The 12,968-nt window shown below is 36.2% G+C and overlaps 2 protein-coding genes across 2 annotated transcripts; both read right to left on the reverse strand.

The window, feature by feature from the left end:
• Window positions 1-3,889: 3,889 nt before the first annotated feature.
• LOC147933214 (uncharacterized) lies at window positions 3,890-9,237 on the reverse strand. The gene is made up of 8 exons (XM_087477335.1): window positions 9,188-9,237; window positions 8,322-8,400; window positions 8,009-8,193; window positions 6,333-7,132; window positions 5,988-6,291; window positions 5,199-5,444; window positions 4,804-5,140; window positions 3,890-4,702 (listed from the first exon to the last, which is right to left on the reverse strand). Exons 1-8 carry the CDS (start codon window positions 9,235-9,237, stop codon window positions 3,890-3,892), a joined length of 2,814 nt encoding a protein of 937 aa, XP_087333461.1.
• A 567-nt stretch (window positions 9,238-9,804) lies between these two features.
• LOC104730527 (uncharacterized) lies at window positions 9,805-11,449 on the reverse strand. Its single transcript, XM_010449709.3, has 2 exons — window positions 10,966-11,449; window positions 9,805-10,635 (listed from the first exon to the last, which is right to left on the reverse strand). Exons 1-2 carry the CDS (start codon window positions 11,186-11,188, stop codon window positions 10,022-10,024), a joined length of 837 nt encoding a protein of 278 aa, XP_010448011.2. The 5' UTR covers window positions 11,189-11,449; the 3' UTR covers window positions 9,805-10,021.
• Between the last annotated feature and the right edge of the window lie 1,519 nt (window positions 11,450-12,968).

Here is a 12,968-nt window from a genome sequence, read left to right on the forward strand (position 1 = left end):
TTTGAAAAAAAAAAATATATATATATAAAAGAGTGGTCATGTAGTTGTATTTGCATATTAGGATTGAGTCTAGTTTGTTTCATATAGGATTGTTGCATATGCATCTTAGGGGACAATGATTAAAACCACCTTGTTTAAAAATCAAACCTTAGGATTGAAGCTATAGCCCTTAGTCACAGTTCATTGTTGCTAGATCAATCTTTGGAAAAAAATGAAAAATCTTTGCTTAGACCCTTTGTGTCGATTGAATGCTTCCTCCACTTGCTTGAACATTAGAACATCACTATATTATTGGATTTAATTTGAACTTTAATTGTCTTGCTTATGGAACTTGAATACTTGCTCATGGTAATTCTAAACTCGGGTTAGCACTCCACTTTTTACCAATCTTTTCGTTTTACCCGATTCATTTGTCCTACCCATGAACCCAAACCTTTCTTTCAAACCTTGTTGTGAATTGTTGAGTGAGGCCTCTTTCATTGTGCTATAGGTTGTGAAACCTTGAGAGTATTGAAAACGACAAAGAACTACCTCTTGATTTAGCTTAGTTAGATTTGAACTAGCTAATAGATTCAGTTTTGAAAGATAGGTGGTTAGAATGTTTATTTGGGGTTGGGTTGTGGAATATAAAAAAAAAAAAAAAAAAAAAAAAAAAAAAAAAAAAGACAAGTTCTTGCTATAATCTCCTAGAAAGAAAGAAAAAGAATATATAGATATATATTAGAAGTTTAGCAAAGAAAGAAAAGAAAAAAAAAAAACAAAAAACAAAAAAAAAAAAGAGAAAGAGCTAGAAGTTTAAAGTCTAAAACTCTAAACATTAGGGAGTAAAAAAAAGAGTTGAAATCAAGGATGTGGGTAGTTTAATTCTAGGAGGTTTAAATTTAAAAAAAAAAAAAAAAAAAAAAAAAAAAAAAAAAAATGAGAGTGAATGAGAAAAGGGTAGATCATCCAGAGTTACACTTTGTATGCCCAAATTGTTCTCAGTCTTAGATAGTTATCACAACTATCTAGCATTCCATTTTTTGAGAGAAAACCACCTAAAGAATTTGTTTGAAACCACCTTACCAAAAAGCCTTACCCTTGAAACCGATTGAGCTTGATTCACCTTCCATTTGCAAGAATTCGCCAAACACTTAATTGAATGTGAAAGAGATGTTCCTTATTTTTAGTTGGAGGTTGAGCTAGATCGATGCATGGTAATAGGCATAGAAAAAATATTTGTAAGTATGTTGATTGATCTTAGCACCATTAAACTATCTTTAAGGACTATAGCTTGAATCCTTCGATTAGCATCTTAAGGTTATGAGTCCCCACTTTCAAACCGTACCCTCATACTTCCTTGCTAGAGGACTAGCAATATATAAGTTTGGGGTCTGATAACTCTCTAATTTACATGTTTTTAGCATCCTTTTTTGTCCATATTTTGCATTGTTCATACCTCTAACTTAGCATTTTTAGGTCATTTACTGTAGGAATTCACTTTTAGAGCATTTAGGGTGTTGCATTTCTGCATTTGCATATTTTGGATGAAAACAGGTGCTAAAGAGCCAAAAATGGGGAAAAACAAGGACAACTCGAGCATGTACCCGAAGGAGCCATCGAGCTACAAGAACAAGTCTGAACCCCAACACGATCAAAGAGGATCCAAGAGCGTGAAGAGCAACCCGAAGATCCACCCGAGGAGTAACCCGACTTCACCCTCGTGTACTCCATCGAGTAGACCATCGGGCAGGTCTAGGAAGCTAGGTCAAACGGGTTTCCATATATAAATCCCCTCTTTCCCTAGCTTGCAAACGAGCACGTCGTAGACCCTCAAACCAGAGAGCGAGAGCTTCTGTGAGAGAACTGGGCGACTCAACATTTTTCTTCTTGTTTTTGCATTTTTATTTTGTTGTTTTCTTAGATTTCTATCCTATACTCTTTCTACTCTACTCTATCTTTTAATACAATGTCATTTTCGTTCATTTTGATTGCTTTGTTATACTTTTCTATGTCCGAGTAGTGTAGTAGAGTTTCTAGGGATGGGATAGATGATTTTGTGTTCTTGATCGGTTAGGATGCTTTAGTTGATTGTGATGATTGATAGATTTTCTTCTAGGTTGGTGTTCTTAATGGTGTCAACAGACCGAAAGGTTGAGATTAGATCTAGGGCGTTTACAATGCTACAGGCCGAAAGGAGTAGATATAATGCTTGATTAGGCCAATGCTAGAGGTTTACTTAACTCGGAGTGACAAAATCAGATGAGTTTAAGTCTACTGACAATAATGAATCGCTCTTAATGCCTGCTTGTTCATATTGCTAGTGCGACAATGTGGTAGTGTGTTCAAGATCGATTGGTGCTAGTGCAAAAAAGTGTGGTGACAAGGTCTTAGAGGTTCATTGTCTAGGAAATAATTGCTTGAGGCATGTAAGGCATCCGTACAGGTCTAGAACACTTAGGATTCGATTACCCCCATCCTTAGGAACTTTCGTATTTCATTTGTTTGCATTTTCTTTACTTACTCGACTACCTACCCGATCAGGTACACGATAACCTGTATCGAGTAACACCTCGAGCTGTTCATATCTCACTTGCATACTCGATCACCCCACTCGATCTTGTACTCGATTGCTTCCATCGAGTGCTTAGGTCATGTGGTTTACTTGTTTATATTCTTTTACTTTGTGTATTTTAGGATTGTTAGAACCAAAACCCTAATTACTTGGCTTGACTTGTAATGTACTGATCATATCCTTGCTGCTAGCAATACACAACCATTTGGATTGATAACCTTTTGTACTACAACTGCATAGGGGATTGATACCCTGGGTGAAAAACCTGTCTATCACTAGGTAAACCTTACAAAAGAAAACGAGATAAAAGCTAAGATATCCGAGTGAAAACTTGACAAAACGTATTTATAGTAAAACATGAAAATCTCTAAAACATAAAACGAAAATATAGAAAGTCGGTTTGGGAATCCTTCTCGGACGCATCTTCAGGACAAAACCAGGATGTCGGCTTAAGAGCATCGATCGAGTCGCATCGTGAGAGTGTCGATCAAGTCGCGGCGTGAGAGTGTCGATCGAGTCGCGTCTTGAGGGCGTTGTCTGAGAGCTGCTGATCGATTTGCTTCTTGAGGGTGCTCAGGAGCCCTCCTGGGAAGTCTTGGTCGAGTCGCTGCTAACATCCGATCGAGTGGGAGCTCTCCTTTGCGTGCAGGTCGAGTCGGAATTCAGAACGTACGTGCATCCACTAAAATGGCGATAACTCATGAACCACGATTTCGATTGGCTTGAAATAAACGGCCTTGGAAATATGACCAAATTCCCTACAACTTTGATGAAGACGTCGAAAGCTGAATCCCAAAGTAATATCTTAACTCGACTCGATCAAAGACGTGGAAGGTTGGGTCGCTAGACTGCTTCCCTTCTCCCTGTTTGCTTTTTATGGTTTGGACATCCCCTAAAACACCTGAAACAACTCCAATATGCAAGATGCATGCAAGACCAATGCAAAGACTACCTAGATATGCATGTTATGCCAAAGAGACCTAAAACAATGCAAAACAATGAATTAAGAGAACAAAATGAATGACAAATGCATGATGAAAGAGTGGAAAATATATACATATCACCTTCCAAAACTCTCTCTACCATAGTGCAAGCCATGATCTTTTGTATAACGTAGATAGTCCAAAACTCTAGTTATAGCCATCCAATGTTTATGTCCTGGATTACTTGTGTAGCGACTAAGTACATTTACAGAGTGCGCTAAATCTGGTCTTGTACAGTTTTTCAAGTACATTAGACTGCCAATTACCCTTGCATACTCCACCTTTTGCACAGGTTCACCATAATTTTATGTCAAGTGAATTTGAGGATCCTGTGGAGTTTTTGCAGTCCCATTTAAGTAATGCTTGAATCGATCAAGCACTTTTCAGCATAGTGGGTTTGAGACAAGATAAGGCCCTTATCAGTTCTGATGATTTTTATCCCCAAAAGTACATATGCTAAACCCAAGTCCTTCATGTCAAAATTTCTTTTGAGCATGTTTTTCGTTTGAGTTATGATGTCTTTGTTGCTTCCAATGATGAGCATATCATCTATATATAAGCATAACAAAATGTACCCTGATGGAATAGTTTTGTAGTATATGCATTTGTCACATTCATTAATGCGAAAACCATTAGGCATCATCATACTGTCAAACTTCTCATGCCACTGCTTAGGAGCCTGTTTGATTCCATATAATGACTTCACAAGTTTACACACTTTGTGTTCTTGTCCTGGAATAACAAATCCCTCAGGTTGTTTCATGTAGATTTCCTCTTCTAAATCTCCATGGAGAAAAGCAGTTTTTACATCAATTTGATGGATTTCAAGATTTCTCAAGGCTGAAATACCTATGAGCATCCTGATCGAAGATACTCTTGTTACCGGTGAATAGGTATCAAAGAAATCTAAGCCTTCTTTTTGCCGAAATCCTTGCACTACAAGCCTAGCCTTGTACCGCTCAATATCGCCATTTGGTTTTCGTTTTATCGTAAAAATCCATTTACATCCCAAAGGCTTAAATCCTTGTGGTAGATCTGTCATCTCGTAAGTATGATGTTGCATGATAGAATCTATTTCAGTTTTGACTGCTTCCTTCCAATAAGGTGCATCAGGTGTAGACATAGCTTCTGCGTATGTTCTTGGTAGATTTTCAGCTAGAAATGCCTTCATCAGAAAATCATTACCAAACGATTTACTTTTGCGAGCTCGTTTGCTCCTTCTTGGTTCCAGTTCTATTTCTACAGAAGTAGTACTCAAAGTATTGCCAGCTTCCAAAGTCGCTGCATCTCGTTGTTCACAAGTCCATTTTTGAGTTTTCCTATAGGGGAAAATGTCTTCAAAAATGAAGCATTTCTCGATTCCATAACTATATTCACATGGATATTTGGAATATCTGATTTATGAACCAGAAATCGATATGCACTACTGTTATGTGCATATCCGATGAAGATACAGTCTACGGTCTTAGGCCCAATTGTGACCTTTTTAGGAGGTGGTACAGCCACTTTTGCTAGACACCCCCACACTTTGATGTATTTGTACGAAGGTATTGTACCTTTCCAAAGCTCATATGGTGACTTGCCAGTAACCTTATGCGGTATCCTGTTGAGGATGTAATTAGTGGTAAGCAAAGCTTCCCCCCCACATGTTCTGGACTAACCCAGATTCCTGTAACAACGCATTCATCATCTCTTTCAGAGTTCGATTCTTTTGTTCCGCTACTCCGTTAGATTCTGGCGAGTAGGGAGCGGTTGTCTGATGTATAATGCCTTTTTCTCTGCAAAATGCATTGAACGGCTCATTATATTCTCCTCCTCTATCACTTTGAACTACTTTTATAGTTTTCTGAAGCTGATTTTCTACTTCGAGGGTGAACTCTTTGAATTTTTCTAGTGTTTCATCTTTGCTATTCAAGAGATATACATAGCAATATCTTGTGCAATCATCAATAAAGGTAACAAAGTATTTCTTACTGCCTCTAGTTTGCACATATTTTAAATCACATAAGTCTGTGTGAATTAAACCTAGAGGTTTGGTTGTTCTTTCAACACGTGGTGAGGGAGTTTTAGTGAGTTTGGCCTGTACGCACACTTCACATTTTTCTTGGTTAGTTTTGAATTTCGGAATCAAATTCAAGTTTTGCATTTTTGCATTGTTTTGTAATTGACATGTCCTAAACGTTCATGCCAAGTAGTAAACGACTCAACCAAGTAAGCAATAGGGTTTTCTTTCATTTCAGCAACAGAAGCAGAAGCTACAATTTTCGGATGGACTGTCGTTACAGACATCTTGATTAGTCCACCCTTAACAAAACCCTTTCCCAAATACATCCCATTTTTCTTAAGAACTAACTTATCAGCCTCAAAATTGATGGAAAAAACTATGCTTGCTTAGCACTGTTTAAGAGATGAGATTCTTCCGCATATCAGGTACGTGCTTCACGTTCTACAGGGTGAGCTCCCGATCAGAAGTTAGCTTTAGAACCACTTTGCCCTTACCTTCAATCTTGGACACCGCCATGTTGCCCATGAAAAGCTGCTCATTTGAATTGTTCTGCACATCGGTGGTGAACATGGTCCTATCAGAGCATATGTGTGTGGTAGCACTAGTGTCGTAGTACCACTCTACTGGGTTGTCTTCCACCATGTTACATTCAGTAACCACCGCAACCATGTCTTTTTCAGTTGGGTTTGCTTGCAACTTGAGATCTTTGGTTTTGCTTTTGCAAACATCAGCCTTGGTCCAGATGACACCTTCAACGGTTTATGCGGAATAGAGATCCCTTTACCCTTGCCTTTAAACTTGGCCTTATGCTCAGCTACATGAACGTCATTCCCCTGGCTTTGAGCATCCGAATGAGCTCCACGATTGTTCTCCTCAACTCTCAACCGACGGATGAGATCATCAAGAGACATTGCCTTACGTTTAAAGTTAAGGTAATGCTTGAAATTCGACCAGCCTGGTGGTAGCTTCTCGATCAAGCAATTCGTTTTGAAGACATTGTAGATCGACATCCCTTCCAAATCGATCTCCTGAATGATGCGTTGAAGAGCCTCCACTTGTTCAATAATTAGTTTGGAATCCACCATCTTGAAGTTCAGGAACTTCGTTGTTGAGAATTTCTGCATCCTAGACTCATCAGTCTTGTACTTGGTCTCCAAAGCTAGCCACAATGCTTTTGAAGTCTTGTACATAGTGTAGAGGTCATACAGATCATTGACCAAATGGTTCAGAATCTGACATTTGCAACAATAGTCTCCTTGAGCCCAACTATCCATACTTGCAACCACATACACATTAGTGTCACCTTGTGGAAGCGTTGGTGGATCCTCTGTGAGGTACCTTTCCATGTTCATGCTGGCCAAGTAGTAGCGCATCTTGTTTTGCCACGTTTTGAACCCAGCTTTGCCATCGAACTTATCTGGCATCATCCCTTGGGAAACCGAAGGTGGTATCCCCATGTGGGTTGATCCATTACCAAACAGATTTCGGCGCACGTTCTCCAAACCAGAGTCGGTAAGCTTCGTGTTTGCAAGTTCTTTAGCAAGACGTGAAGACACCTCTTCAGGAGTTTCAACAGGGGTCTCATTAAGTCTAGTACCATCAACATTGTTGGTGTGGTTTCCAGATATTTTTTTGTTTCACAATAAACGGATCTGATTAATAGATTAATCAAAGAATTCAAGTAATTTAAATTACACTGAATTAGTTTTGCAAACTCGCTTAACAAGCGTTCGCAGAAACTTGTTTCACAAACTCACTCAATTAAGAGCATTTGTGGAAACCAGAGAGAGTAGAGAAAAAAGAATTAAAGTAAAAGCGTTCTTCAAAAACTTTCCACGTAAACACCAAAAGATGAAAGCAAAAACAGTTTTTTAGAAAATTTTGAAATCGTTTTATAAATTAAAAAATTCAAAAAATTCTCAATCCGTTTAAAGCGATAAGCAGAAAGCGGATTTATTGAATTAATACTGTTAGGAGCGCAAAAATCGAATTGAAAAATGATGCGAATTATATTTAAATTAACGAAATCAAAAACGAATTACAACAGCATAATATGAAGCAGTAAATAAATCACAGAGGCGAGATATGATATCTCTTTCCTTAATTCAATAAATCGGCCGTAAGTGCTTTTGGACAATCACGATTTATGAATCCCAGGATACAACCGATCAAGAACTATTACAGTAGCACACCAGTAATAGAACTCAAGTGAACAGATCTACGTTATACTCTCGAGACTACTAAACTAAGAACTTACTTGGACTAAGAAAGGGAGAGGGAGAGAGAGATCTTCAGAGGAAGGAGTTTTTTGTGTTTTTGTGTGTGTGTGAAATAATGCGAGGTTATGCCTCTATATATAGTGGAAGGAGAGAGGTCTCAAGAAAATATTCACTGAATATTTTTGGAGTACTACTCAAGTTTGCTTGGAGTTCACAGCAAATCTTTCCAAAAAATAAATGAGCCTACAGCAGTCTCAAGAGCCAAAAAGCCCAAAAGCCCAAAAGCCCAACAGGCCACAGCCCACGTCCACGACCAGCCCGGCCCGCGTCCATGTCCGGCCCGTCCTGCGCCCGTGCCCAGTTCGGCTTGGCTCGCATGTGAGAACCTTCCCTCTTCCTTCTATACACTTTTAAAACTAGAAGAGTGTGAAACTATATATATATGAGTGAAAAATCAGTCATATTTCCGATGTGGGATATTTCCCAAACCATCTCAAATAGCTCACTTCACACTCTTATTTCTCATTCAAATCAACTCCGTTTTGGACATATGAGTATACCCTCTTGTAGTACTCGTTACCAGCTTTCCATTGCACTATCGACCCGACAATTCCAAGCAGCCATTTATCCGAAAAGTCGCTGGAAAATCACTGTCTCAAAACATACAATTTTTCAGAAAATTACAGTTCCAACAAATTTCTATAGTTGCTTCTTCTGTTTGTTCTTCTTCCTCTAGTGACTCTCTTTTCGTTACTACTTTTTTTTTTTTTTTTTTTCCTTTTAATGACTTCTGTGTTTAATGCTTTTTCATTTTGACTACTGAGAATGATAATCATCTTTTGTTTGTCTCTCATCTTTTGATAGTTTTTATTTAAATTGAAATCTGCGAGAATGATCAAAAAAAAAAATTTAAGGCGAAAACTCTATCAAGAAACAGAGAAAAAGAGAAAAATAATGACATCTTTCTTTCTTTAGATTCCTAAATATCACATATTTTGAAATTACACATTTAGGGTAAGAAAAAATTTGAGAGGCAAATTCAACTACTGGAGCTAAAACTCCTGAAGTATATGAAACTTGACGATTGGATAGCCATTGGATATTTTCACATATACCTCTGCAATGTTCATTGTTCAACAAATTGTGCAATCTATAATGAATGTTAAAACTTAAATAATCATCTTCTATTGAATTTATTAATAATGGTCTTCATCAGTTTTTACATATCTTTACAATTCATTGTTTAACCTTTGATTTTGGGGATTTAGGTGAATTAATTACTTCTAGAGAAGCAAAACAAAAAAAAAATAGGCATATCAATTTAAAAAAAAAAACAGATTAAATACTGTAAACAAAAATAGAATTGTTACATTTGTTCATGCCTTGCAACATGTGACATGAGTACACATTATCAATTTGGACTTACCAATTTCCGTAGACAGTAGATTCAAAGCAGAACGTATAATTTAATGTCATTAATCATTATAGTTTAGGTATAAAGGAGACATATTTCATCAAAACATTTACGTTATTGTCTTATTGAAGAGTGAAGACGACGTTGCAATGCATTAAATAAAAACCAAGGTGTATACTATATTATATCTACCTTTTTCATATATCGACCCTACTTCATGTCGTGGATTCATCACGAAATGTATAACAAATTCATATTCTAACTACTGTATATGTTTACATGTGGTAGTTAAATATTCATAACAAAATCAAAAATTAATGCGCATAATAAATTAAACGCGCGCACATAGTGTGAGTCGTGAGTCCATACCTATCTTTTCAATACTCACCATGAAAATGACCCATTGTAAAAAATTCGTTGTTAAAAACACTACTCCGATCCACTACATATTTTGAGCGTAACTCCATCACATATTTTTCAACTTTAACACAAACCCGTCACGTAATTTCCTTATAGCCATACCATATTGTTACACATCATATTCAAAAAGTAGATAGACCTCTTTCACCAAAAAAAAAAAAAGAAAGGTAGATAGACCTAAACTACACGGTTACGATACACAGGGTACGTTGCATCATAAATGCATTAAACTTTTACATTCACCATACATACAATACGTCCAACACGATTATTCATTTCCAAAATCTTTATCACATCAAAAAAAAAAAAAAAGGGAAAAGAAGACTCTAATAATTAATTTGACAAGTCATAACATGTTTATAAATATAGATATTAATTTATATCAAATTTACGACTTAATTAATTAGATTTATTAGATAATCAAGATCAAGCACATGAAATACCAACGACTCGACTCGCCGGGAATCTCTCGGACACGGTTTTCCTAACAAGAGAGTTGATCTCAGGGCTCACTTCCTTCTCCGACGTTGACTCTGGAATAGTTGTCAACGAACCCGATTTGTCGTAAACGACGTAATATCGATCTTTATCACCACCGCCTCCGTGACTCACAGCCTTGTAGACCGGGGAAGAAGGAGTGCTCAAGCTTTGGTGCTGTTTAGGTTTGAACACTGACTTCAAGAATCTCTGAAGAGAACGAGAGATCTTGTTCGAGTGTTTCTTGCCGCCGGAGGAGGAGGAAGAAGAAGTTGTCGGCAGTGGAGGAAGAGAAGGAGGATTCTCCGGTGAGAGTGAGCTGAGAGGAGGGAGACGACGGTCGGGGAGGCGAGACATGGACATCGTTCTAGCGGAGGAAGCTGAGATGGCTGAGTCAAGTTGACGTTTGAACGAATTGAGCTCGAACGAGTCGTAGAGAGTGCTCCCACAGTCCCATACGTGTGAACTCGTCTTCTTATGCTTCATGTTAGAAATATAATTATTATTTTCCTCTTTCTTGTTCTCCTCTTCCTTTTTGGTCTTCTGACTCGTAAAGTTTTTGTCTGCAAGATTTGTGAACTCATAAAAAGGCTTATACTTGTATCTATATTGTACAAATATTTCTAGAGATGATCTATAATCTCAAAAAGACTCGATATATAGGCTATAATAATGATTCCGAATGAAAAAAAAAAATGAAAAGTAATTAAAATTGAAGTATATATATTGTATTGTTCCCTATATTTCAAAGATTTGGTAAAAGTAAGACAAATCTTTATACTTTTGTCTGGAATTTTTTAATGTATATGTAACTTAGTTGGTTCCATATACTAATATTAGTCATATCAAAAGAAGAAAGAAGATGACAAACCAACAAAAGACCAGAAACTTACCAATTTCCAACTTCTTATTCATCTCAAGTGATGATGATGATGATGGTGAGTCAATATTCTTAGAATCAGCTTGTCTTGTTTCATCTTGTCCTTTACCAACCTCCTCATCTGCCTCTTGACCAATCACCACACACTCTTTCATCTTCTTCTTAATTTCATCCTCCTCTTTAGTTGCCATCATCGTCGTAGATTCTACGGCTTTTGGTTTGACTTTGATCTCCATCTTTATATTTTCGTACCAAACAGAAGAAAATGACACAGATTGATATCTATTCTCCAAAATCTTTATGTTCACAACAACTAAGGAAAATGGAAGGCTGTGAATTGTAACCTTTGGTGGTTGTTACGTATTGATGGGATATATATCTATAATGTATAGAGAGAGCTAGAGAGAGAAAGAGAGAGAGAGGTGGGTACTTGGTGGTGAATAATGAGTCTCAAAGCTTCACGGTCTGTGTTCACTTCTTTATGTATGTACATGAAGATATGTATTGCAATTAATGCTTATTAATTAAATAGTAAATACTTAATCCCACGATAATATATATGAATATGACGTTCTTAGCGAAAGCTAAAAAATTTCGATGTTTTTGGTTCAAGTTTTGGATATTTGGCTCTAGTTTAACATTTTTCAGTAAACTATGCATAAATTCTCATGTGGGTCAAATTTAGATCTATTAATGTTGAAATAGATCTATTAATGGTGAAAGTTTCTCAGCTAATTGTACTAACCGTAATTTTGTAGGAGTGTGCATGTCACAAAGCTAAATCTATTTTTTAAAAGAGTAATTGATAGATAAGTTTGACCCATAAGCTCAAATATTAGTTGATTGGATGATTAAAAATCATTAAATGACAAGGAAAGTGAGAAGATATATCATACATGAACGCGTGTCCGAGCTTGGTGGGATTTTCACGTGGATATAATGCAATTGACAATATATTTATATTAACTAGGTCGGTATACGCATATATGTATCGAGTTTCACATTCGTAATTTTTTAAAGGAAAATTATAAATAAAGAAGCTTTTTCCAAAAGTTTGGTCATTTACACTTTTTTTTTAAGATTGTCAATAGTGACGAAAATACTCCTACTAATAGAAATAGTGAAGTTTTTAGGAGTTTGAACCAATAAACAAACAGAAAACCCATGTTAGTATACAATTGTTAAAAAAAAATTTGAAAAAAAATGTTTTGGGTGTCAAAAATCAGTTTGTAGATTACTGATTTCTGATCTAAATTGTTTAAATAGACTTTCTACGATTTTTGCTCTTTCTGAAACATTTAGATTGTTCATTTCTATAGTTTGTACATGTTCTAAGAAGTTTATACGGAAAATTTGTTCTAAAAATTTCAGAACCTGAATTTTGTATGTTCTACAAAATTAAGAATATGTATTGTATATTTTTCTTCATTCTACATATTCAGAATTCGTTTTCTATGTTTTACCCTATATACTAAAAGAAGTAGAAGATATATCATAGAAATTTTTAGAATTTTATAATCTGTAAACCTTAGAATGCCCTAAAAATAGAAAGAAAATAAATTAAATAAGGAAAGTGAATAATTTTAAATATTTTTTAAATATTCTTAATTTATGGTTAAGATTTCGTAATTATTGTTTAGATTTGTTCTAATACATTTTAGAATGTGTATACTAAATTATTTAGAAGATAAACAAATTAAGAAAAATTGACATTATACCTTAACGTGATCGATCACCATCTCTTCCACCTTCCACAAAAGCTTTCACTTACCTGTTTATGATGCAAATCTATGTTACTTGTGGTGTATGGACACTGTATGCCAAGAAGGAGTGGAGATTTATTGATGATGAAGAAAAACGTGCTAGATTACTGACTTTGCAACCCACTACATCTCTTGAAGAGTTGAAGGTTATGGTTTCAGAAGACTATGAAATAGAGCAAAATATGTTTGATGTGGAATTCAGTTATCTATCCACTGAGGTTAAAGTTGATTGTCCTCCTGTTGTATTGACAAA

This window comes from Camelina sativa, chromosome 12, assembly GCF_030686135.1.
Source record: "Camelina sativa cultivar CO46 ecotype springtype chromosome 12, ASM3068613v1".
Classification (NCBI taxonomy): Eukaryota; Viridiplantae; Streptophyta; class Magnoliopsida; order Brassicales; family Brassicaceae; genus Camelina; species Camelina sativa.